The sequence below is a fragment of the Trichosurus vulpecula genome (genome assembly GCF_011100635.1).
Source record: "Trichosurus vulpecula isolate mTriVul1 chromosome X unlocalized genomic scaffold, mTriVul1.pri SUPER_X_unloc_3, whole genome shotgun sequence".
Lineage (NCBI taxonomy): Eukaryota > Metazoa > Chordata > Mammalia > Diprotodontia > Phalangeridae > Trichosurus > Trichosurus vulpecula.
The window spans coordinates 463,358-490,790 of record NW_023494379.1 but is presented as its reverse complement, the minus strand read 5'-3'; the positions used below and the strand labels follow the sequence as shown (position 1 = coordinate 490,790).

Genomic DNA, 27,433 nt, shown 5'->3' with positions numbered 1-27,433 from the left:
ACCAGAGTCACTGTACCGTGCCTGGGTGACCAGACACATTCCCATATAACAGAGGAGACCACAACCAGAGAAGCTTAGTGCCACTGTATTCTTGTTCCATATCCCTGCCTGTAAGGGCAGTGTAAACCTCCTTTTGTTAACTATCTAAAGACTCAAGTGCCTCATTTTATCTCCACCTCTAAACTAACACGACATTGGAATTAGAACCACCTCTGACATTTGGCAGAGTTGTAACTGGGGTGAGATGACATAGTCCCGTTGTTCACACTGTGGTTGAGTTGGCGGCGGGGTGGCGGGGGGGGGGGGGGGGGATGTGGCAAATAGATCCGAGGAGAGGGTCATCAGATGGCAGGACACCATGTGCTACTTGGTCACAAGAGCCCAGCTGATCACATATGGAGAGTCTTCCTTGTAGGATAGAAGGAAGCAGAGAGGAGCTCAGGAGGGTCTGGAGGAGGCTTCCAGGGAGGGTGCGCCAAGTCCACCCTTTCCTGGTGGGTGTTGTTGACATTCCTGCCAAAGGGGGAATACCAGCATAATAAACCTGAAGCAGAAGGGGATTGGGGCATTTGGCCTCTGCACACAGAGTTCTTGGTTTTCAGGGACCATGTCAAAAAAGCCAAGAGGCAGTGAATGCAGCTGGTGGCTGTGGAAGTGAAGGGACCTCTCCTGATGGTCGTGGGGACTGAGGACTGACCAGCCAGGAACCCACCTGTGCTCTGAGATCCGGAACATGCAGTTCCCACTGAGACCAGGCCTGAACCATGAGAAAGGAGAGTGAGAGGGGACAGTGAGGTAGAGACCTGAGAACTCCTCCCAGTGGTCAGAAAGCTCCAGCTTATCCCATTACTGCTCTAGGGAGAAGGCTGGTGAGTGCTTGCCTAGAAGCAGTGGGGGTGGGTGAGCTGGGATGGTTGTAGGAAGAGTTGAAACAGAGACCTGATGAGACCCTGAAACAATGAATACCTCCCAAGGGTGTGCTCTAATGGAGCCCATACTGAGCTGCTGTCCAAGGTAGATTTACGTGGGCCAGGGTAGCTGAGGACTTACTTGTACATCACACAGACACTGAGACAGGTTTGTGAGGAAGAGACAACGTCCTGAACCAAGTGGTCCTCTAAGCTTTCCTAGATGGTGCTACTCCCATCAGGTAGGGTAGGTTTGAATGCCCAGTGACCTCTTCCTGGCTTGGGCAAGGGGACCACCCAGCCCAGGAGTCTGCCCCTTTGGCTTGATCTCTCTGTTATATGTGCTCCCTGTTCTCAGGGAGAAAAGGCTGCCCTAGACTGGGCTCATTCTTCTCCCCTTCTCCAGGACAAGTAAATCCCTTAGCTCCCCCAGTTCAGATGGCCTAGGTTTTTTTCTGCAACGGTGGGGCCAAGGTGGCACCCCTCTGCCCCATGCCACCTCCCTGATAGCAGTTTGGCCAATACTGAGGAGGGCCAAAACATCTTCCTTCTTAGGGTCCTCTTGTCAGCTCCTTGCTGAAGCCTAAGGGTTTAGCCAGGGGACTGTGGTGGGGTGCAGAGCTGATTCTAGAATCCCCACCGCCTGCCAAGTCCTCTCCTGACTTGCTGCTTCCAAGGGGCTTAGGGAGGTGCAGCATTTTAGACATGGGCTAGTGGTCCCCTTCTAGGTTTTGATATCCATTCTAGTCTGTCACTGCAGTTTTGGTCCTATGTCAAGGTATCCAAAGAAATCTGGCTCCTCTCTTCCTCAAGGTGCTAGTAGTCTCGGTTCTAGGATTTATCACTCACAAACATAGATAGCTCCTTAGAGAAGTGCTTCTCCTTTACACTTTTAAAAATTATGTAGAACACAAAGTGCTTTTTTAAAAAATGTGGGTTATAGCAATGGCTATTTACTATATTAGAAATCAAACCTGATAAAATTTTAAGATATGCATTTATTAATTTATTGTAAAATGACAATGATAAAGCCATTATATATTAACATCAAATAGATCATATACATCTCACAGCTATAGATAGGAGATATTTTCTTAACAAAGAAGAGATAGAGGTAATTACAAAATTAAAACAGATAACTTTGATTACATGAAACTGAAAAGCTTCTATATAGACAAATTGAATGCACCTAGAATAACAAGAGAAATGGCCGAATGGGAAAAAAATCTTGGTATCAAATTTCTCTGATAAGGGTTTGGTGTTATGTGTATGTGTGTGAGTATGTGTGTGTAAATATATATATATAATACACACACATACATATATATACACACACATACACATATACACACACGTACACACATATAGAAAATACAACATATATAATATATATAAATATCATATATAATAGTCATTCTCCAATAGATAAGTGGTCAAAGGATATGAACAAACAGTTCTCAAAGAATTTCAAAGTATTCACAACCATATGAAAGAATGCCAAAATCACTAATCAAAAGAAAAATGTAAATTAAAAGAACCTTGAGGTTTTACATCACACCCTGCAAATTGAAAAATGTCAAAAAATAGCAATAGTCAACGTTGAAGGGATTGTTGAAGGATAGGCACACTAATACATTGTTGGTGGAGCTGTGAAATGGTACCACCACTTTGGAAAGCAATTTGGAATTATGCAAAAGAGTGACTGATTATGTCCATAACCTTTGAACCAGAGACTCCATTACTGGGCTTATACCCCAGGGAAAGGGCAGCAAGATGCGCAGTAGATAGTGTGCTAGGCCTGAAGTCAGGAAGATTCATCTTCCTGAGTTCAAATCTGGCCTCAGACACTTAACTAGCTGTGTGACCCTGGGCAAGTCATTTCATCCTGTTTGCCTCAGTTTCCTCATCTGTAAAATGAACTGGAAAAGGAAATGGCAAACCGCTCCAATATCTTTGCCAAGAAAACCCCAACTGGGGTCACAAAGAGTTACGACTGAAACGACTGAACAACAACAACACCCCAGGGAGGCTATATAATAACAAAGTCTTCATATACACCAAAATTTTTATAGCAGCAATTTTTGTGATAGCAAAAAATTGGAAACAAAGTAGATGTCCATTGACTGGGGAATGGCTAAACAAATTGTGGTACACAAATATAATGAAAAATGACTGCATTATTAAAAAAAAAGATACAGAGAAGCATGGAAAGACCTACACAAGCTGAGCCAAGAAAACAATATATACAATAACTGTAATGAAGTAAATAGAAAACAAAAACACTCCACTCCAAAAAGATCAAAAGTGAATATAAAAAAAAAATTATAAAGCTCAAACATAACTTGAATGAAGAGATATGAGAAGACAGCCCAAGCCATCCTGTTATGGATGTGGCAAGTCCACAGATATTATACACTGTACAAGTTTTTGGACTTTTTCAATGTTTCCATCAGTTGTTATTTTTTTTTCTCTTTAAAATAATACTAATTGTTATATGGCATGGCTCTTTGGAAGGGAAGCAGGAAAGTTACTGTGAAAACCTATGACGAGACAGAGAGACAACATCAATAAAAACTTATTTAAAAAAAGAAAAAAATAGTTTACATCTTTCTTGCAATGGAATTGTTTTCCTTTGTAAGTCTTGTACATTTATCTGATGCATTTCACAACATTATTCTGAGAAGGGGGCCCCTAGGCTTCAGCAGAACTCCCTAGGGATCCATGGTACCAAAAAGACGTAAGAGGCCGTGCCTTACAGCAACTAGAGAGAAGCAAAGCAAAACCAAACAATGCAAAGAGAAGGCTGCAGCCTTGACTACGGAGTCAGCCTGGGCCTTCTGTCTCAATTGCCTGGCCACTGCAGGAGGCTCTCCTTTCATTCTGCTTGTGAAGCTATCCGTCCAGGCTTGAGCATGACTGGAATACTGCACTGAAGTCTTGTTACTGTCCTGAGCCAATCTCCTGCCTAGGAAGCTTGAATGCTTGCTGTAGGTCCAGTGAACAGGTTCCCCTTCAGTCATGGCCCTTTCAGTGGCTTTCCCACATGCAGTTAGTTGTTGCTGAGACTGACAGTCAAGATGCATTCATGAAGCACTTGTTTGCCAGGCACGGTGCTAAGGCCGGGAGACCAAAGACAGCTGATATCCTGGGGCTACTATCCCAACTCCCTCCCGCTCAAAATGAGGAGCTAGGTCACCAGAGCCTGGCCTTTTCCTTCCCTTATGGCTCTAAGCTTAGCCTTGAGCTGATAAGGGATATCATTCTAAGGCTGCTGAGCTCAAGAGCCCCAGCAATGTGCTTCTTCCCTCCCACCATGATTATCAATTGATATCAATTAGTCAGCCTCAACTGTTTAGCTTTTAGAAAGGGTGTACTGATTATGGTGGGAGACTTGAACAGTTGTTATAAATATCTCGCCCAACTCCCTCCCCTCCCCCCTCCCAATCTATATCACACTGTCCCTCCAGTACATCCAGATTCCAGGGAAAAGGGGGCTCAAGTATGGAGAGTATAAGTGGCATACTCACAGGTCCTTGTAGTTTTCTTGCTGTAGTCCTCAAGAGGCTGCCTTTAGGAAAGATGTCAACTTCCACGCGTACAAGTGCCACCTTGATGCATATGGTTCTCAAACCTGTTTTCTAGCCCTATTATCTTCTCTTACATCCCCAAGAGATTAGACTTCTCCAAATGAAGGTGCCCTAGACTTCTCCTCTCCACCAAGTACAAGAGAGCATTCATTCTCTTTTTCTGTCCTCAAAAAGAAAATGAAATGTCCCCTCCTGTCAACTTGCCTTTACTGGCTAGGGCAACCCCCTGTTCCCAGTTGCACAGGCTCTCCACTTTGGTGCCATCCTCAGTTCCTCACTGGTACTCACCCCATATAGCCAAACTGTAGCCAAATTTTGTCCTTCCCAGCTTTATAATATTTCTCCACAGAATGTCCCTCTGTGAGTCATATAGCTGACACCCCATGATGAGGCCCTGAAGTCCTCAAGTCTGAATAATACAATAGCCAGCACTGGGGCTAGAGTAACCACTTCAAAACCGATCAGATGAAACAACCAGGCATTCTTTTTTTTTTTTAAACAATGCAGGTTGTTTAATGGTAAAGTGGTAGTGATTACTGCTTTCATTTTATTGTTATTATCTTTTTTTTAAACAATTAAAAGATGTAGCCTTTACATTCCTCAAGAAAAAAAAAAAGGCAAGAAGTGTTTAGGGAAAATTCCCAGAATTCAATGTAACAAAAAAATCAAGACAAAGTTTGATTTCAAAATTTCAATAAAAATGCAAAAGGTGTAATGCAACAGGTGTTCAACTTGCACGTCTAAATAGGTACTGCTTAAAAAAAAGGGAAAAAGAAAGAAACATTTCAATTTTCTCCAGAATACACACCCTGTACTAAATGCTCTGAACAGTAACCAACTAGTCATTAATTGTTGGGAACAGAAGTTATATGGCACCTGCAATTCCCTCCCCACTTTGTAATTTGAGACGGTAGAACAGAAGGGCAGAGGAAGAAATTAAAACAAGGCTCCCATAGCTGCTGCTATTTGGACTAGAAAAGAAGAATTTTGTAAATATTCGAGCAAGCCCAAGGCAAGTAACACAATTTTTTCACTCTAATTTCTACCAAAAAATTAAACACTGAGATCTGCATCTTACTACATAAAACTGCACTCATCAACAGAGTAACCTTTCAGAACTGTATTAGGGTTCACTAGAAATTATGGATGTACCTTTAGACTTTATCCAGGAAAAGAGGTTCAGTTCAGATTGAGTTACAGCCAAACTTTAGATACTGTTCATCTAGTTGGATCGGTGTCTGGAATTGCTGGGTTGCCTTGAACAGCTGTAAACTAAACAAGAGTATGTAACTCCATAGGAAGCATAAGGATTGAGGAAATGTATAGCCTGTTAAATCTCCCCAGCCTCAGGCTCTTCAGAGCTCCTCCTGTCTTCCGAACGGCCATTAGCACTCTCATAGGAACGTTTCTTGTCTTTTCTCTCTCTGTCACGGGGTGACCTTGAACTCCTGTCTTTGTCACGTGATGCTAGGTCGTGGTCTCGAAACGACCTCTCTTTATCTCCAGAAGACCTTTCTTTTGAGGATCTTCTTTTGGATTGCTCTCTGCTCCGGTCTCTGGAGCTATGCCGACTTCTCTGGTGGCTGCGGCTGCTGGAACGTGACCTGTGACGATGCCGTTTCTCGTGGGACTTGGATCTAGTTCTCTTCCGTTCTTGTGAAGTGGAGCGAGATTGATGTCTACGATGCTCTCGGGACCTGGATCTTTTAGGATTCTTGCTATGGGATCGGGACCTTCTCAACTTCTCCCTTTCTTCTCTCTCTCTTTCTTCTCTGCGCTTCAGGCGTTCCTGATTTCTTTTCTCTTGCTTCTCAGCTACAACTCTCTTTAACTCTTGAAGTTTCTCTCTTATTTCAATAAATCCCAGATGTAGTTTCCCCCCAAAATGATCAGCTAGTCGCCTGTCATTGTCATGAAGACCCAAATAAGCAGAACATACTTCACAGACCCGAAGTTTCTGTTGTTGGAAGCTGGAGGCTGGCATGGAATTCCGGTAGACTTCCTCTGCCTCTCTTTTCTTTGCTCGGGCTTTTTCCACTTCATCCATTACTTTCTGGGATTCCTCCACATTACCTTCAGCTCCTAGTTGCTCTACTTTGGCTAGTAATTTACCAATTTCCTCATTAAGTTCATGGACACGTTCAGCTTTAGCGGCTACTTCAGCACTAATCTCTTCTTGGGTTTCTGCTAGTCTTTTCTTGGCCACTTCTGTTCTCCGGTCACAGTCTGCAATGAATGACTGCAAATGATCCATTGCATCAAGCTCAAAGAAAAAGTCTTGTTCTTTGGATGCGATTTCATAATCTGCTCTCAAAGCCAGGTCGTGGACCTTCAGACATTCTCCAAGATCCATCCTAGTTCCAGAGAGAACATCATGAGGACAGCAGTTGAGAAGGTGACTCTTGCACACTCTGTCATCGCTGAATTTGATTCGCTGCCGGGTGGTGTCTCCGTCCCGGGAGGTGCCCATCAGCTGGTCCAGCATAGCACGCATCTGGGCGTGCGCGGACATGGCGGCTGCGGCGTAGAGAGCGAGCGAGCTAGCGATTCGGTGGGGTGCAGGGAGCGCTGGAGCGCGGCCAGACCTCTCGGGGATAGGGGGCGGTGGGTAGCACGGCCTCAGACGATGCCGCCGCGGCCGCTTCCTCCAGCAACGCAGTGAAGGGGCGGGGGGCTGGGCTAAAGGAAAAGAGTCCGGGTGGCGGCTCGTCCTTCCTTCGATGTCCGAGAGAAAACAGCGGCCCCCGCTCCCGACTCGCGTTCGCTCCCACTCCGCCCGGCTCCCGCAACCGAAAGGGCACGGGCCCAACACGAAGGCGCCCCCGCCGCCGCCGCCGCCACCCTACCAAAGCCGTCAGCCTTACCCCCCCTTCCAGGAGCTGACGCCGCCGCTCGCCGCTACCGTCGCCGCCTACATGAGCGCGCACGCTCCTCGCGCTCACTCATTTCCCGCGGGGACTCCACCAATCGGCGTCCGAGCGCGGTACCTCCGCCCGCCCCCGCCAACCTAGTACAGTATTCTTAAAGGTAAGGTAAGGTGGAAGCTCCCTGGGCTGCTTCACAATTCAAGCACACAGTGAAATGTTTGACCCCTCGGTCTGTGCAGCCAGCGTGACGTTTTCAGACGGAATTGACAGGAGAAAATAAAGCGTTGGTGACATTCACATCAGCTCTTTTCCAAGCATAACACATTCCCTGTCTATAGTTTTGAGCCTGCAAAATTGACACCTAATGGCATCTTGACCCCATATTTTTCTTTATTCTGTCCACAGGGCACAGCAGTCATAGGAAGAACGAATTTCTTGTTACTTTTTTTTCTGGGAAACTATCCAAAATAGACTGTCCCTTTACCCTTTTATAATGTTACCTGGTACCTGCTGTCTATACCTGTCTTCAGATATGTGGGGTAAGGTAAAAAAGGAGATGGTGCATTTGCACCAGACTCTGGCATATAGAATTTGTTCCAAGAATATCAGGGTGCTAGTGCTCACATTACCCTAAGACCTCTCTGATGCACTATGTGAGTATTGAATGTAAGTTGTTTCAGTGATAGGATATCTGCAAACTCCATCATCTTTGTGCAAAAGAAATGATTTTTATAGTTGTTGGTATGTCTCATAAATAAAGCTGTTATGGAAATCTTTCAAACCTCATCCTTTTAGCAAAAGACAGAGCTAGACCAAAGGATGCATGTCCCTCTATTTTCTTTACACTAATTTTCATGAGAACTTTTTGCTGGTGTTTGTATAAAAACACTGACACATAATTCCCTGGCTGTTGTCTTGTTTACATGTTCCATCTTCCATATACTTTCTTTCCAGCTGCCAAAGGGCATGAAGACTATGGACAGAGGCTCAGCTACCTAAAATGCATGTCTTACACTTCCACTGTAGAGATTTATTGTGTGCGAGGGAAGCAACCCCTATCATTTAATCATCATCTCATCACTAGACTTACTAGAACAACACAAATTGGGCTGTAGTCAGGTAATTCTGCTAAAGACATAACCCGCCCTGGCAAATATTCACCTCATGTTAACCTCATGAAACTGGAATAAACCTTCTTTGAAAAGAAAGTTGTCCTTGGGGAAGTTTGTATCTTATATTGGACAAATATCAGCACTTTTCAGATTGTTGAACTGTTACTGATTGGACCTTGTATTTAAGTTAACAGTTGTTTCCTTGGTGTACATTGTAGCAATATGGTATCTGGCTGATTGACACTCAGCAGCTGTACAGTTTTGTTCTATAAAGCATCAGATCAGATCTATAAAGATCAGATCAGAGCATCAGTACAAGGTATCTAAAGGTCACATTTCCAGCATCTAAAAGAGGTGACTTGCAGAATTTCTCTCCTAAGGCTGGCAAGAGTTTATTAAATCTGTTACATCTTGCCACCATCCAGGAATACATATTGAATCCAAGCCTTAGGAGCCAGTTTTTCATTTCTTAAACCACTGTTTCCCCCAATGTCACGGGGCTAAGTTACTTAACCTTGAGTTGCTAAAAAGTTTGCATTTACAAGCTGTAAATTTGTACATCTAGTTAATTTATGTAAGATTTTTGTACATTGCCTTAATGTTCTCACATGACAGGAGAATACCAAAATTTGCAAGTCATCCTAGGAGTTGAGAATTGTAATGCCCAACACCTCATCGCATAAGGAAAAATAAAAGTGCTGCAAGTAAACTGGAAAAAAGGGAGAGAGATAATCTGCCTAACAACATAATTTATCATGTATTGCTGCTTCAGGAATATAACTATGAAAAATTTGATATAAAGTCATTTTTAACAATTTATGAATGATTAGAGATCAAATTATTGGGATCTTCTACCTTGCTTTTTGACCATTTTTTTCCTCTGTACAAATCTGTAGTTTGCATTCAGAAAACAAAGCTTATAGAATCCTTTTAAAAATTCAGCATAGAGTATTCTGTAGCATTTACACCTTGAAATTGGGCAAACATTGCCTGTTTGATTTATTGTTTTGTTGATTTTAAAATTTAAGAAAGTGAAGATGTTAATAATACAGATATAACCCCTGTCCCAAAGCTCATTGATATTGGCATCTCTCCTTATTGGTAGAGATGAATGCTCCGTCCCACTTGAGGGGCAGTGCAGAGTTAGTCAGAGGCCCTTTGGGACTCTTCAAGGGCCAGTCTCGTTTTGGGGACTCATCAAGCTTTGAGTCACTTCAGGCACTTGAGAAGAGCCACCAGTCTCCTTCATGTCCTTGTTCCCTGCTTGCTACACTAGAAAGTTCAGAGAGTTTCCCCTTGGATAAAATCCACTATCTTCTCTTTTGGCTGGGCTAAGTTACCTTGCTCCTTCACTCTGTATTGCCTGATATATATATCCTCCTATGTGTACTTTTTCTGATTTCTGTTTTGCTATGATTTGGATACATGGGTTTCTTTGGTGTTCTCCATGTGTTCATTGTGGGACTGGTATTCAATAGGATAGGGTTCAAGCCTTGGATATAGAGTTTGGGGTCCCTCCGTTCCCAGACTTACAAATGGATCAGAATCTAGATTGAACCCAATCATATGCCCTAAATTACCAATATTTAAAGGAAAAGATAGCTATACTTCTAACCTGTACTCCCCCCGCTCTCCTAAGAAACCAATAAAATAAAATAATTTTAAAAATAATTTTAAAAAAGAATCCACAGTGGCCTTCTTGTTTAATACCTTGCTCCCCCCTGCCCTCAGCAAAAATGAAAGTCTCCCTTGGAGAAGGGTGGGGAAGAAGAGACTAGAGATATGTATACATATATATATATATATATATATATATATATATATATATATATATATATATATATATATATATATGTGTGTGTGTGTGTGTGTGTGTGTGTGTGTGTGTGTGTGTGTGTGTGTATCTCCATGTTTAATTGTAGCCCTCTTGGGGGAAAGAACTAAGTAAAAAGTGCATGGCAGAGAACAAAAGAAAATCTACAAGGAAGCAAAGAAAAGATGGACAGCTCTGAACACAATGTATATTATTTATTATATAGGTTTTCTTAAAATGGAAATTCGTTGCTTTAGATTTTGAATCCTCTCTTATGTTCTGCTGTGCACATGGCAATCCTTTTTTCCCTTTTATTTTGTATTTTAGTTTAAAATAAATTAATTTTTAAAAAAAGAAAAAAATGGATCAGAACATATGAATCTTAGGCAGGAACCTCAAGGCTGGTTCCTGAATCCCTACTGAGACCGTGGAGGCTAGTTGGGGAGGAGTGCTTAAGGAAGTGCATTAAGGATTACTGTGTTCCTCTTTCATTTCACCTGGATTGTCACTTGGGTAGATTCTCTCTATTTTGTCCTGAAAGGGTGGGATAGCAGGGAGCAGGATGCTGAGAAAGTCTATGCAGAAAGGGCAGATTGCAAACATGACCTCTTGGCAGGGGCCCTGCCCTTTAGACTAAGGGGTCCCTACTGAGGGAGAATTCAGTGCCATGAAGGTGTCAGCTGCTCTCCATCACTGGTTGCCATAGTGACTTGTTTCTTTCCATAGAAACCCTGAATCCTGCTGATTCTCCTGCTAGCTCCTCATTAGTTCTGTGTTATGACCTCTTAGACAGAAGGAGACATGGGGCTCTTCTCCACTTTGCTCTGAACAGCTAGGAGGGCACTGTCCTAAACCCTTAGGTGCTACAGAACAATAGGAGATATAGACACATATCCATACACATGCACATGCATGCACATGTGTGTATATGTACACACCCATGTGTGTATGTATACATATATAAGAGAAGCCGACTGCTGGACAGGAGCTCTGTCAAGCAGCTGTGGGGACAAACCTGGAGCCGGGAGAAGGCACAAGCCTGCCCTCCATCATGCCAGTCAAAGGTTCACCCATCACCTCCCAACCAGTCTGCCAGTAAATCTGTCCTTAGCCCAAATGCATGCCTCAATTCTTGAATTTCCCAAGGAAGTCTCTGAACAGTAAGGAATGCTATGCAGATCACAAGGGCTTCAAGGACCACAAAGTACCTTTCATATGCTACATGGGAAACCAGGGTTAAGATCTATAACACAGTGATACGGATACAGTTTAGACAAGGGAATACTAAGTAGGACCTTGAGACAATTTAATTCCATGAATAATACAGAGAATTATATAAGAATAAATAATTATATAAGAATAAATAAGCATAAGGGTCAGGAATCAAAGAATAAAAATCTAGAATACATAGAAAGTGAAGATAAATAATAAAAAAGAAGGGTCAAATTCCTTTTTTGAAAATGATGCCAAAAAATTGAAATTTTAGACACTAATGAATCAAAATTGTATAAGGGAGAAGAGTAAGAGGGATTCTCTTTGACTGCTTAACAGGGTAGACTAAAAGAGGGGAAGAATTAAATACTTAGATAAAAAGAAGAATAAAAAAGAAACTAAGTGAAACTCCAAAATTGAGGAAAGGGGAAACAAACTGTAGTGAGTAGAAGGTGAAGGAGAGTGGTGAGAATAGGATTGCCTTAAAAAAGATTAAACTAAAATAAAGTGACATTGTTCTGTGTTTAGAGAATAAGAAGGAATATGAATTTTAATTTGGAAAAAGACAGTATTAAAGACAAATGGAGGGAAATATAAATCTAATTCTCATCACTGTGAATATCAGTGGATAAAAACTGCCAATTTAAAAAGAGTGATAGATTGGATCCATAAACAAAACTCATAATCTGTTGCTTAGGAGAAATATTTTTTTAAGAAACATACACAGGATAAAAATGAGGGGCTAAAGAAACATTTGCTATGTGTCAAATGAGTCCAAAAAAAGCAGGAGTTATAATCATGTTATATGACAAAGCAAAAGCAAATAGTCAAAATATTGAAAGTGATAGCAAAACTACTTTAGGCTAAAAGGAACTATAGACAGCAAACCAACATCTATATTAAACTTTTGTGCCTTAGCATTCCAAATTCATAAAAAAAAACCATCAACTGAACCAAAGAAGTAACAGTAACACAATGGCAAAAAGATATTTCAATGTTCTCTCAGTTTTAGGTAACTGTAATTGTCTGACAGCTAAAGAGAAGCCTGACACTTAATGCTCTGTATTTCATCTATCATCCTGTGAAGAACTCCAGTCGATGCCACCTTGTTATCTATATTGGGAATAATGGCAACCCTTTGGGAACAAAGATACACAAAAGAGAACAATATAAAAATGACCAAATAGCAGGAGGAATTAGTGCTAAAAGACTTCTATTGTCTTCTAAATGGTACTGCCAAAAAACAAGAGACAAAAAACCCCTACATTTCTGCATAATATAGGATTTTTACAAAAACGTGCCATTCATGAATGCTCAGAGATATGCAAGCATCTGTAAAAAGGCAGCATTATGGCAACAAATCAATCCTTTCAATTAAGTAAGATACCACCAAAATTGCACTACACCATGAGTAATACATCAAAAATATCTTATGTCAGGCCACATCCGTGATCACATTCCTGGTTTCTAATAGTCTCTATTAAACTTTTCCTTTGAATTTTCCTGGATTCCTCCTAGAGGCCACAGTGTGATGTGAAGTGGAAGGCCAAATAGATTGTATGAGGATGAGCTTCAAGAAATTGAATAGTACCATATTTCCCCATGTATAAGATGCATCCTTTTTCGAAAAATTTGGGGTCTAAAAACTGGGTCTGTCTTATACGCTGGTTGTAAATTTTTTTACTTGCATTTCCTGCTTTTTCATGCTTGTTGTTTTTGTGCTAATTGTTTCACATTTGTTACCGGTATATTAGGTTACGTTTTGCCATATTCTGCCCAGAAATGGCTCAGAAAAGATTTTCATACTGTGCTGAATTCAAATTAAAAGTGATCCAGTTTGCAAAAGTGAATGGAAATCATACTGCTGAATGTAAGTTTGGTCCTCCTCCAACTGAGAAAACAATCTGAGACTGCCTACAAGAAGAAGAAACCCTACTGAAAACGCCATGGCAGAAGAAGGCCATGAGAGGCAAGTCAGCAAAATAGCCTGATTTAGAGAGGGAACTGAAGATATGGATTGAAGAGCAAAGGGCAATTGGAATTCCTGTGTCTACAAAGATGGTTCAGCATGAGGCAAGAATTGCTGATGAAAAAGAAGTTACTGATTTCAAAGTAGGACACAATTGGTGCTTCAGGTTCATGAAATGCAATGGACTAAGCATGAGTACATGCACAGGACTTGCCCAAAAGATGCCTGAAAGCTATGAGCAGATGAATAAAACTTGAGTTCAATAACTTTATGTAATACATTTTTTTTCAAATTTCAGGCCCCAAAATTAAGGTGTGTCTTATACATGGGGAAATATGGTATAATGTATGTTTTCTTCTTACAGTATATCTTTCCATGATATGGATATCATCTATTCCACTGATTGAGAAATGTGGACAAGATCAAGTCTGGTGAGTTCCAGTCCATTTTTTGATTCCAGGAAACTCCCTGATTTTCAGCTCTATATCAAGATCTGTAGAGATAATCATGGATTTGTTTGGTAAAATGACTTTTATCCAGTGCAAGGCAGTTTTTGCCACAGAAAACAATATTTGACTCACAATGATTGAGAGAGAAAGCCAACTTCATTTGACTTGTAAAACAATCTAACTGGAAGAAAGGATGAGCAATATTAGTCAATGTCTTTATTTTGAGAATTGTACTAAATTCCTCTTTGGGTACATTGGTCCCTCTAGATTACTTCCTCTTTTTGTCCCAAAGGGTTGCCATTATTCCCAATATAAATATCAACATGACATCAACTAGAATTCTCCACAGAATATTAGATGAAGGTCCTCTATAAATGGGATGAGTGTTAAATATTTTTCTTCTCTTTAGCCAAAGGCCATTTTTTAAAAATTGAAATAAGATAGCCCATCAACTGAGGACTATACAAACAGGAAAGAAATAAGATTGGTCAATTACATGCCTTTTAGTAGACTTCCACAAGGTACTAGATATCTAGGTGTATGTCCTTCTCAAAGCATCTTTGTCAGGCAACGTACCAAAGTCTTGATTACTTACCATGAAAGCAACAGAGTATTATAGAGCTTTACCTTTAGTGTTTCCAGGATTCCTCCTACACATCGTAATGTGACAGGAAGTGGAGTGATGGATAAGCTCCTGGAGGAAGGACTGCAAGAATTTGATTGATTTTGATTTGAACGTGCCTTTCATTCCTCTTCAACATACCCTCCCATGACTTGGATGTAATCTGTTCCATGAATTGTGAAACACACACACACACACACACACACACAGCCAGTTAATCTGGTGAGTTCCAGAATATTTAGAAGACTACAGGAAGCTCTCTGATGAACAACTCTGTGTTATAGTATGATGAGATAACCATCATTTTTCTTTGGTGAAATGACTTTTACTCAATTTTAGGCATTTTTTTAGCAGCAATCAACAGCTGACTCCTGTTGATTGAGAAAGAAAGGCAACTTCATTTGAATCTAGGAACTCTACTGCAAGAAATAAATAAAGAATATAAACATAAAGAAATAAACAAAGAACAATGATGGTAAATGTTTCAAATTCTTGTTTAGGTATATTAATACCTCTAGATGATTTGGTCTCATTCCCAAAGGGTTGCCATCATTGCCAGTAGAGATATCAATTTGACATCAGTTGGATGAAGGTTCTCTAAAATCAGGATGGGAGTTAAGTATCTTGCCTCCCTTTGTCCGTGGGCCATTTCTTTTTATTGAAATAAACTATCCCATCGATTGAGAACTATACCAACAGAAAAGTAATAAGATTAGTCAGTGGCATGCCAGTTAGTATATATCAAAAAGTATTAGACATCTTAGTGCGTATCTTTTTCATGAGAAAAAGTATTCCATTTGATTAGCATAGATGTTCTATATCCTCATATAACCTGCAGTCTAGGAAAGATTTCATGGATTTCTATGGAAAGAAAACAAACCTTTTAATTGAGTAGCATCACAGCAATATTTCTCACCTCAGAATCTTAAGGAGCATAGCAAAAGCATCGTTGTTAGTCAATATGCCAAACACTGATTCCGTGAATCAAACAGACTATATTGACCTTTTCTTTTTTGGTTTCCAAGATTCCTATTGGCTGCTTGAGGAAAAACTTCAAGAAATCTATTGGGAGATAAGTGTACTGCTTTCCTCTTTCACTATGTCTTTCCTTTACTGAGAATGTAGTCTATTCCATTGATTGTGAATCACACACACACAAAGACAATGAATCTGTTAAGTTCCAGGCCATGTCTGAAGCTCCAGGAAGCTCCCTGGCAGCCAATTGGATGTCATGGTTCCAACACATAACAATGGATTTTCATCAGTGTTTCATATTTTCATATGTTATCCTTTTCTAGGTTATTTTTGAAACAGAAATCATCATTCCATTCCTGCTAATTGAGAGAAAAATCAGCTTCATTTGATCACAATTACAAAATTAGAAGATAGCATCGATGATCAATATAAGTAGCATCTTTACTTCAAGGAATGGACTTGATTCCTGCATAGGTATATTAATTCCTCTAGATGTTGTCTTTTCCTAAAAGTTGTCATTGTCTCCAAAATAGAGGAGAACAAGACAGGAAGTCAAGATTTTGACTGGACATTAGATGGTCATCTACAAAATGGATGAGAGTTAAGTATCTTGCTTACATTTTGCCATATGCATTTGATTTCGATTGCAGTAACAAATCCCACCAATTGAGAAGTGTAAAAACCAAAAAGGAATAAGACTTGTGGGTTACACGCCATTTAGTAAACTCAAATATGGTACTGGATATCTGAATACTCATAGATCCTACAGTCTCCCGAAAAGCAAAATTTCATTCTTTTCCATGGAAATATTTTAGCCCTTTCAACTGATAGTAATTACAACCAAATTGCACTAAACCATGAGGAATACAACAAAAATATCTTTGTCAGGGCCAGTCTTTGCTCACAGTCTTGGCTTCTAACATCTTGTGCTAAACTATTCCTTTAGATTTTTCTGGATTTCTCCTAGAGACCACAATGTGACTTCAAGTATAAGTTTGAATGGGTTTTTTGAGGATGGGCCTCAAGCAACTGAAAGGGAATCGAATATCTTGCTTTCTTCTAATAATGTGCTTTTCCATGAAATGGACATAATATATTCCACTGATTGAGAAGGCTATATAAACAAGAGAGTGAATCTGATAAGTTCCAGAATATTCATTAGATTCTAAGAAGCCCCCTGATTTTCAAATATATATCATGGTCCTCAGGGGGGAAAAAATAACAACATGGTTTTTACTTGATGGACTTTTTCCCAGTGTTAGGCAGGTTATGCCACAGAAATCAACATTTGCTGATTGAAAACTGACTTCATTGGACTATAAGAACAATCCAACTTTCCCATCTATTGAGAACTGTACAAGCAGAAATAAATGAGATTGGTCAGTTGTATACTTTGTGGCAGACTGCAATATGATACTGGACATCCATGTGTATGCTTTTTTCACTAGAGAAATTTCACAATTTGATGGCTTAGATGCTCTGTATCCCCACACAGCCTGTAGTCTCCCTAAGGGAAGATTTCATTGGTACCTATGGAAACAAAACAAACCTTTCCATTGAGTAGAATCACATCAAAATTGCTCAAAACCTTATGCAATATAGGAAAAGCTCTTTGTCAGGCAATATCCCCTACCCCCTAGAAATGTTGAAGTGATCAGAAATCAGATAGAACCTGATCACATGCCCTACCAGGGGTGGAGAACCTGCAGCTTGAGGCCATACATGGCCTTCTAGGTCCTTGGGTGGGGCCTTTTGACTGAGTCCAAGTTTTAAAGAACAAATCCTTTTATTAAGGGGATTTGTTCTGTGAAGTCTGGATTCAGTCAAAGGACCACATTTGAGGATCTAGAGAGCCACATGTGGCCTTGAGGCCACAGGTTTCCCCCCTCCCCCCTCCCCCCTCCCTAGACAAACAAGATTTAAGAGAGTAGATGGATATACTTGTAGCCAGTATCTCAATTTGTAGTGCATATTCAGTCCACCTAATCCTGGAGTAAGGCCCTTCCTGAGATATTTGGTAATAAAAGGATTAAAAAAATGCACTTCTCCCTAACTAGGTAACACAAATGAACCTAGTTTAGCTCTCTGTCATTGTAGAGCTAACTGCTTTGCTTCAATGAGTCATAGTAATTGACCAAAGAGGTGAAGCATTTAATGGCTGTAGAAAGGAAGCGATATACCAACACTGAGGCCTCATCAAGCAGATAGCTGACCCTGGGGTTGCCAAACAGCACCCAGTCCTGTGCCCAGTACTAGCACAGGGGTCCCCTGGAATACCTTTCTAAAAAAGTAGTCATTGTCTTTACTATCTCTGGGAGACAAGAGGTCCCAGTACCGCTACTGCTGTGCCCCATGATACCGGATTTTGGAGGACAAAAAAAGGCTCATCGAACCAATGGGGAGTGCAATGGAGAGATCTGGTTCATTTTTGACTGGAAGGTCCAATTCAAAGTATGTATCCTACCTTTGTGGAATACTCCCTCCCGTTTTTGAAATAAAGTTACCGAAGGAAGAATTCAAGGTCCAGGAGGTAAGCTTCAGCTGATCTAAATCCCTAATTGCTGTAGCACCTTGTCTGTTTCTAGAGATGTTGTTGGCTCTCATGCCAATTCCTTTGCAGGCCTATGTTGTAATGGCTAGGACAAGAGGAGGGGTAGATTTCTGACTTACTTTGCTCTAGGCAGTTGGACACAGAGTTTAATCACTAAGTGCAAGAAAATAAGAGGAGATGCTTGCAATAGAAATAAGCATATGTTATGAGAAACAGGCAGAGATGTGAAAGAGAAATAGAGAAGAGAATTTTTCTGTCAACCATTTCCTGCTATTCCCCTCTCCAAGAAGCTATCACTTTGGGGGCAGGGCCAATGTATGAAGTAAATCAAGCTCTCCCAACATTCTTCACTAAACAATTTTAAAATAATGCATCCAACTGAATTCTAAAGCAGCATAACCAACAAAAGGTTGGGGTGAGATTTCTTCCAGCCCAGGTCAATTTAGGACAGAAGGAGAAGTTGGAGGCCTGGGAGTCAGGGATGGCATGGTGATGATACCAGCTGACAGCAACAGCAGCAGGAAGGGTATCAGGACCTCTCAGAGATGGCAGGGGGAAAGAGATTCTACGAGCCCCTGTGCTAGCACTGGGTGCAGGACTAGGCACCATTTGGCAACCCCGTTGTCCATTATTTGGTTCTTTGTCATAGTTCCAGGGCAGAAAGGAGCAGGGGCCCTCCCTGGCTATGGGAGGAGAGGATGTGTGGTTTTGAGAAAGTAGGGGACCATTGCCCATACCAGGAGAACATGACCTCTCTCCAGATCATATCACTTTGGAGATACTGAAGACTTACAGGCCTATAGAACTAGCTGTGAAAATAGCAGCTAGAAGGAACCTGAAGGTGGGACAGTGACCCCACCCCCACCCAAGAAGTCAGCAGAGCCCAACCCTAACAGAAAATAACTAACATTGATATACCGCTTACTATGTGCCAGGTACTATGCTAAGGACTTTACAATTGTTATCTCATTTGATTCTCACAACCCTGTGAGGTCGGTGCCATCGTTGTTGTCCCCATTTTACAGATGAGAAAACTGAGGCAGACAGAGGTTAAGTGACTTGCCCAGGGTCACACAGCTAGTTAATGTCTGAGGCAGGTTTTGAACTCAGGTCTTCCTGAATCCATGTCTAACACTCTATCCACTGAGCCACCTAGCTGCCCATAGCAACTGCTTAATTAATATTTGTTGTGTTGCATTGAATATAGGGTTATAAGACTAAATTTCCATAATGGAAGCTCCTCTTTAGATCCCTAAAAGCTTTGTATGTTTTAAAGTAGGTAATCGCAGATACAGAAATTTTGCTGATGAAAATGAGAGCTTCTTCATTTTTTTTGAACACACTGAAAAATCTGCCTTGGAGTCTATAAAAAGAGTTCCAACTCTTATGAATGCTAACAACAGTGTTTCTTTTCTCCCATACCAAGGTTAATGTACACTTGTAATGTTATATTAACTAAATTATCAAAGACATACTTCATAAAACTTGGCAAAATAATAAAATTCATTTTGAAAAAGAAAAGATCTAGAATATCAAAGGAAATGATATAAAAGGTAGAGAAGGAGGGGGAACAATATTGCTAGACCTCAAACAAGTCACCAAAACCATCTGGTGTTGACCAGAAAACAGAGGTAGCGCAATGTAACAGACTAGACGAGGGAGAGTCAGGAACAATGGAACTCAATAAGAAACCAGAAACCAGAATTACTTGGGAAAGAACTCCCTGCTAGATAAAAATTTCTGGAGAAACTGGAAGGCAGTCTAGCAGAAACATTTAGATTACTGTTCACAATATATTCTAGATAGAAACATGAACTTATTATATATCATACTATAAAAAATAGAAGAGCAGATCATCTACCTTAGACAGCTATGCAGAGGAAATGTGTTATTAATCAAACAAGAGACAAAGGTAGTTACAAAAGATAAAACAGATTGATTAAATGAGACTGAAAAGCTTCTTGAGAGACAACATTAATGCACCCAAGAAGAGAAGCAGTTGAACTGGAAAAAATTTTTGTGTCAAATTTCTCTGATAAGGATTTTATATCTAAGCTATATCAATATATATGCATTATATATTTATATATAATAGTGATAAATATGTATGTTTTATGTGTATATGTGTATGTATTCATGTACATATTTATAGATAACACCAAAAGCTAACCCCCTAGTATGTAAGTGGTCAATGGATGTGAACAAATAATTCTCAACTAAAGAACTGCAAACTATTAATGACCACAAGACCTAATGCTCCAAATCACTAATAAGAAAAGAAATGCAAATCAAAACAACCCTGAGGTCTTTGGCAGGTGAAATCTGAAATGGCTGAGGAAACAAAGGTTCAAGCTTTTGAACATATTGATTTATTAAACAGTGCATGCCAACTGCATAACAAATCAAGACCAGACTTTCTCAGCTTGACACTGGACCCTGAAAACAGGGGGAAAGAGATTTTCATGCATTAAAAGATAACACTAAGCAGGATATAAAGCAGGATACAAGATTAGATCATCTGATTTCTAATTGGAGGAAAGCTTAGGGGCTTTCTGAGTTGGAAGGGGGTGAGTGAGTTTTGAGAACTGGGAGTGGGGAGCATGAGTGGGAACAATTCCCTGAAATCAGAAAGATGTCCCACTTCCCCAGTGTCTGTAAACAATCAAGGGAATATGGAAACAATAACTGATTGATGAGTATGGAGCCAGTTTTCAGATACAACATATGGGTTGCTTGATATGTATAATTGAGAAAACACTTTGCATCAATCTTTGGATCTTACTGGGTTTCCGGTCAGCATAACCTAGGCCAGGGGTGGGTAATCTGCAGCCTTGAGGCCACACATAGCCTTCTAGGTCCTTGGGTGAGGTCTTTTGACTGAGTCCAAGTTTTACAGAACAAATCCTTTTATTAAGGAGATTTGTTCTGTGAAGTTTGGATTCAGTCAAAGGGCCACACTTGAGGACCTAGAGGGTCTTGAGGCCACAGGTTCCTCACCCCTGACCTGGGCCCTTAGTTAAGGGTGGCTAAGGTAGAGGTAATTCAGCTTCCCAGCTACACAGGGCTAGGTTCAAAGAATACAATAAAGTTTTCTCACCAGACAGAAATCGGACTAGACCCATATTTGAATAGAAAGGGAACTGAGCCAAATCCAGAACTGAGTCACAAGATGGAGTCGGTGTGGTTCACTCAATTCCCACATCTTTCACCTTGTGCCCTGCAAATCAACAAAGATAACAAAAGATGGCTATAGTTAATGTTGGCAGGATTGTAGAATGGAGGTACACTATAGATTGTTGGTGGAGCTGAGAATCAGTACAACCATTTTGGAAAGCAATTTGGAGTTATGCAAATAAAGTGACTAAAATATCCATATTCTTTGACCCAGAGATGCCTTTACAACACTAATGCCTCAAGGGGGTAATTGATAAAAAGAAAGTCTCATTATATACCAAAGTCTTTATAGTCGTACTTTTTATGATGCAAAGAATTGGAAAAAAAAAGTAGATGCCCATCAATGAAAATAGATGCCCATCAATTTGATGAATGGCTAAACAAACTGTAGTACATAAATATAACAGAATATTACTGTGCTTAAAGTGAAAGTGTTGAATGCACAGAAGCATTGAAAGATTTACATGAAATGATGTAGAGTGAAATAAAGAGAGCCAAGAAAACAAGATAGTAAAAAGCCAAAACAATGTAAATGGAAAGAGCAACTACATGCACAAAGAGAAACTGAATATAGCAATATTATAAAGAAAATGTATGGCTTGAATTAAAAGATATGAGAAGACACTTCCACCCCACCCCTTTGTAGATGTGGGAGGTAAAGAAATTTTGCACATAGTACATATTTTCAGAATTTAGTCGGAAATTGGTTATGCTCATTTTTTTATTTTCTCTTTTTCTGTCTTTAAAAATAATGTTTGATATATGGGTTAGATCTTTGGGAGAAGTGGGAGATGTTATTGGAAATTATGGTGATATAAAAAAGATATCAATTAAAAACCTATTTTAAATAAATAAATTTTAAAAGGCTTCAAAACTGTCAGACATCCAACTCCCTCAGGGGATTAAAGACTCTAGCTGTTGACATTATTTTCTGGTCTCTGAAGCTTGACTGGGAGACCATGATGGGCAATTCAGAGATTCAGGTAAGACAGGATAGATGGCTTCAAGTATTCAAAGGACTGTCAGGAGGAAAGATGAAAAGACTAAACTTAGCTCTAGTAAACAGAACTAGGAACAGTGGGTAAAAGTTGCAGAAGCAGATTCTGTCTCAATGTACAGAATAACTTCCTTACCCTTGGAGCTGTCCAAAAGTAGAGTGGGCTGTCCTGGGAGGTGGTGGGTTTCTTGTCACTAGTGGTCTTCAAACTAAAGTTATTTGATGATTTGTTTGGAGATACAGTAGAGGAGAATTCTCATTTAGTTTGGAATAGTGACCTTGAAAATCCTTTCCAGCTCTGGGATTCTGGGGTGGGGGGAAGAGGTGAACACAAAGATCTATTACTAAAGTGTAATGTTGACCTAAATTTAAAGGTTTAGGCCCGAAAGGGTTCACTAAACTGCAGTATCTAATATAGCCACTAGATGTCAACAAAGTGGCACGGTTTGTTTTTCCAAGGAAATTAATTGGTCAAAAAACATTAAGCCCATTATAAGTCAGGCCCTGTCCTAGGTGCTGGTGATACACAGACAAAAATGAAACAGCCCCTGCCTCAAGGAGCTTAAATCCTAGTGGTGTATGCAGCAGGTTCATGTATAAATATATCTATAATATAAATAAAATCCTAGTTAATGGTGAGGTCATTGGGAGGTGGGGAGAGATACTAAGCCTCATATAAGAGGTGGCACTGAGGAAATGGGATTCTCAGAGGCAGAGGGGAGGATGGAATGCACTCCAGTCTTGGAGAACTTGCAAAGGCTTGTAAATGGGAAATATTTTTGCGTGGGAAGTTTTGTGTGATATACAAGGCCAATTTACATGAATAATGGGGGAGATAAGTAAACAAATATGTATAAACAAGCTATATACAGGACAAATGGGGCACAATTAAGAAAGGATAAGTATTATAATTAAGAGGGGTTGGGAAAGCCTTCCTGTAGTAGGCGAGATACTAGCTGGGAACTGAAGGAAGCTAGGAGAGGCTGGGATGAGAAGGGAGGGCATTCCAGGCAGAGCAGACAGCCAGAGAAAATGCTCAGGGCTGAGAGATGGAGGGTCTTGTTCCAGGAACAGCAACAAGGGAAGGATCAGTGGATCAAAGAGTACTCAGCAGGGAATGAACTAGAAGAAGACTGGAAAGAAAGGGATGTGGGGGTAGGCTATAAAGGGCTTTGAATGCCAAACAGGATTTTGTATTTATTACCTCAAGGTGACAGGGAGACACTGAAATTTGTTGAGGAGGGGGTGACGTGGTCAGACCCGCACTTTAGGAAAACCACTTGCTGGCTGATTGGAGAATGGCTTGGAGCAGGAAGAGGCAGGCAGAGCCACCAGCAGGCTGGGCAGGAGGCCAAGGGTGAGGTGATAAGTGATGGCCAATTCAGAGAAGAGAAGGGGCATATGGGAGAGATGTTACAAAGGTCAACTCTACAGGCCTAGATAAAAGATGGGATGTGGGGGGTGAGAGAGAGGGAAGAGTCTTGGAAAACTCCTGGGGTGCAAGTGTGAGGACTGGGAGGATGGGGGTGCCCTCTCCAGTAACAGAGAAGGCAAGAGGGCGAGCAGGGTTTCAGGGGAGAGACAAGTAGTTTGCCTTGGTGTATTGGCAATTAAGGTGGGACTTTTTTACTGTTTTAGAATGCTTAGTTAATTGTCTTTGATTGAGCCTTATTAGGTGCAAAGCCCCAGGCCCAAACCCCTAACTACTAGGTGCTAAGCCTATGTGGGTGTGAAGCCCTCAGGGTCCTAAAGGAAGTTGCTAAGACCAGAGTCAATAGTAGGAGCCTAAGCTCTGGTTGCTCAGATGACGTTTGATGACAGCTAAAGACTATATAAAAAGAGAGAACAGAGCTATTTGCTGGGGGCTCTCATTCTTGGAGGAGTGTTGATGTGGAGACTCTGGGCAACTGTAGTTAAGAGCCCTCCAGCTTGTGAACCCAGATGTTGATGCCGTCTTGGTAATTACGAATTGTATTTGGTCTGTTTATAATGTGTGTTTGTAATTTGTTTGTATTTGCTCTCAAGTTCAGGGTGCTGGCTTTTTCCCCTGAACTAAGTAAATGATATTTGTATGTTGGATTGAAATAAGTTTGTTAACCCCTTAATGTAACTTTCCTTAGTAAAGCAGATCAAAAGAACCTGTGCTGGCAGCATTCTTGTTGTTGGGCTTGTGTTGGTTTTTTACCCCCACAACAGCTGCTACCAAATTGTTGCAACACTTGGACATATTGAGTTTAAGATGTCTGCTGGACATCCAGTTCAAGATATCTAAAAGACAGTTGGAAATGGGAGATCAGAGTTCAGTAGAGAGGCTAGGGAAAGAAAGGTAAATTGGAGAATCATCAACACAGAGATGCTAATTAAATCCATGGGAGCTGATTAGATCACCAAGTAAAGTATTACAGAGAGAGAAAAGCATCCCACAGAGAACCTTGTGGAACACTTCTGGTTAGAGGGTAGGAACTGGATGAAGATCCAGCAAAGGAGACAGAGGAGGAGTCAGACGGGTAGGAGGAAAACTAGGAGAGAGGGGTGTTCAGAAAACCTAGAGAGAAGAAAGTAACAAGGGGAAGAAAGTGGTCAAGGAAAACAAGGACTGAGAAAAGCTCTGAATTTGGCAATTAAGAGATCATTGATAACTTTAGAGAGAGCAGTTTCATTACAATGATGAGATTCAGAAGCTGGATTATAAAGCACGGCTGTCCAACCTTAGGTTTTTATTGAAAGAATAGACAATATATTTTGATTTTCCATTTTAGTGAGAGCTCTGCTGTAGCTTGGCTTCATTTACTAAAGCATTTATGTAAATTTCTATGCTTGTAGGCAGGCCACATAAATCACACTGTGTACCGCATGCAGCCAGAGGGCTGCATTTTGGACAGCCCTGTTCTAAAGGGTTATGAGAGAGTGAGAGGAGAGGACATGAAGGCACCTACTGTAGGCAGTCTTTTCAAGGATTTTAGTCACAAAGGACAGAAGATATGTAAAATGAAAGTTATCAGGGATGGAGGGATCAATGGAGGGTTTTTTTCAGAGTGAGAGAGACACGGACATATTAGCAGGAAGTTGGAAACAGAACATGGGGAGAAAGTGAAAATAAGTGAAAGAGTGGGGATGACATGGGGGGACAATCTTTTGGAGGATATGAAATAGAGCAGGATCACTTGAACTGGCAGAGGGGTTGGCAGTTGTAAAGAGTAAGGCTACTTTATCATATGAGACAGGGATAAAGGAAGATGTAAGAGCAGAAGAAATCTGAGTGGTATGAGATGAGAAGGAGGAGAGAAGAAAAAACTCACGGAACATGGCCTTGATATTTTCTGTAACATATGAGGCAAGGTCCTTAGCGGAAAGGGTGGGAAGACATGAAGCCATTGAAGATTTGAAGAGAGATGAAAATATTTAGAAGAGCCTCTGAGAAGAGTGGGATAGCAAGTTAATCACACAGATATACAAAGATTGCCTAGTGGCAGTGAGAGCCCAATCGAAGTTATATAACATAAATTGTAGTGAATTCAGTCAGAGAACAGTTGTATAATTTTCACCACCTCGGTTCAACAGCATGCGTATAAGAACAACAGTGGTGAATTGTGGTAGTGATCCAAGACTGAAGCTTGGCAGGGTATAATTGGTGAATTGATAAGAGGATTAGGGATTCAAGAGAAGAGGACAGTGAAGAGTCGAAATGGTTCAAGTGGTCAAGATGGGGAAAAAGAAGGCAGTGCATGTGAGATGTCCTGGGATAGAATTGAGGGGTCAAGGGATTGGAGCTCATGGTGATAACAAAGAATAGGGTTTTGTAAGGGAAGGTACAGGGAGAGGTGAAAAGCTAACAGATTATGACAGAATAAGGGGACTTCAAAATTCTTGAACTTGGAGCATTTGTGGGTAATGACAAAATCAAGGGTATGACCATCTTGGTCTAACAGACAAATGCAGCGGGGAATGACTTTTTTGTGAAAAGAAGTGCATATGTCTATGTTTACACATAAAAGTTTTCATGCACATATGAAATGAGCTCAATGCTGTGGCCACCCTGAAACTTTCAGTGTAGAATATTTGAAATAATTGTTAAAGAATTATACACACACACACACACACACACACACACACACACACACATACACACATATAAATTTTGCTTTCATATCAAAAGATGATTTAAGGAGATGATGTTTCATTTATAATATCAATTCTGAGGCTCCATTAGAACAAATGCCTACTCAACTAGTTAAAGAGATCATATTGGTTATAGTACAAATTATTTTGAAACTCCTTTAGTTTACAATGCTGCTCTTTCTTTTCAAAGGCTCTGTGAACATTTCATCCATCAGTCCATGACAGATAATTGTCTAAGTTCTTATAAGGAAGAAAAATCCAACAAAAAGGTATGGGGAAAAAATAGATTGTTGTTAGCATTCATAAATGGAACTCTCCTAGAGACTCCAAGGCAGATTTTTCAATGTGTTCTCAAAGAAGCCCACATTTTCACAAGCACAATTTCTGTATCTGCAATTACCTACTTTGAAACATCACAGCTTGTAGGGCTCTAAAGAGGAACTTCCAGTAGGAAAATTTGGCCCTACATATCACTCAATACAATAAACAATTTTTGTTGTATTCAAAATTTTATTTAAAAAACTCAAGATGACTGTAAATAATAAAACATGGTAAAGTGTATTCTAGACATTTGTTGGTATCTTTAAAGATAGCTTATTAAATTAAATTTGGACTCTTGCAGTTCTGTTTTGATGCTCTCTGCACCATTTGGATTCTTTCTATTTCATAATTATTCCAAACTAACCTGTCTGTTTAAGTGAAGCTTCACGTGTATGAGCTAGACTACACTACCTGGGAAAAGCACATACACAGAACAGTAATTTTCCATATCTACAAAACGTAAGAAGTCTGTTCAGCCTTTTTTGGTTTTGTTACATTGCACACACCAAGATAGCATGAAGCAAGGATTCAACCAAACTTCATTAAACACAAACGAAATACAAACATAGTGAGCAAAATTAGGTTGTATAATAGCGATTAAAAAAGAAACATTTAGTGGGTCACAACTTGATTGGGTTTCATTGTGCATCTCTCCACAGGAAACATCACTACCTGATTCACATACGAAATGGACTGTGCATCAAAGAAAAGAGGAATCTTCCTGATTCCAAGCCCAGTGCTTTATCCACTGTGCCAC

The 27,433-nt window shown here is 40.4% G+C and overlaps 1 protein-coding gene across 1 annotated transcript; it reads right to left on the bottom strand.

The window, feature by feature from the left end:
- Positions 1–3,281: 3,281 nt before the first annotated feature.
- Positions 3,282–7,433, bottom strand: LOC118833182 (putative RNA-binding protein Luc7-like 2). The gene has a single exon (XM_036740570.1). It carries the CDS (start codon positions 7,005–7,007, stop codon positions 5,826–5,828), a length of 1,182 nt encoding a protein of 393 aa, XP_036596465.1. The 5' UTR covers positions 7,008–7,433; the 3' UTR covers positions 3,282–5,825.
- Positions 7,434–27,433: the final 20,000 nt, after the last annotated feature.

Excerpts from the sequence above, each read along its gene's own strand:
- LOC118833182 (XM_036740570.1), bottom strand. The coding sequence starts at position 7,007 with ATGTCCGCGCACGCCCAGATGCGTGCTATGCTGGACCAGCTGATGGGC.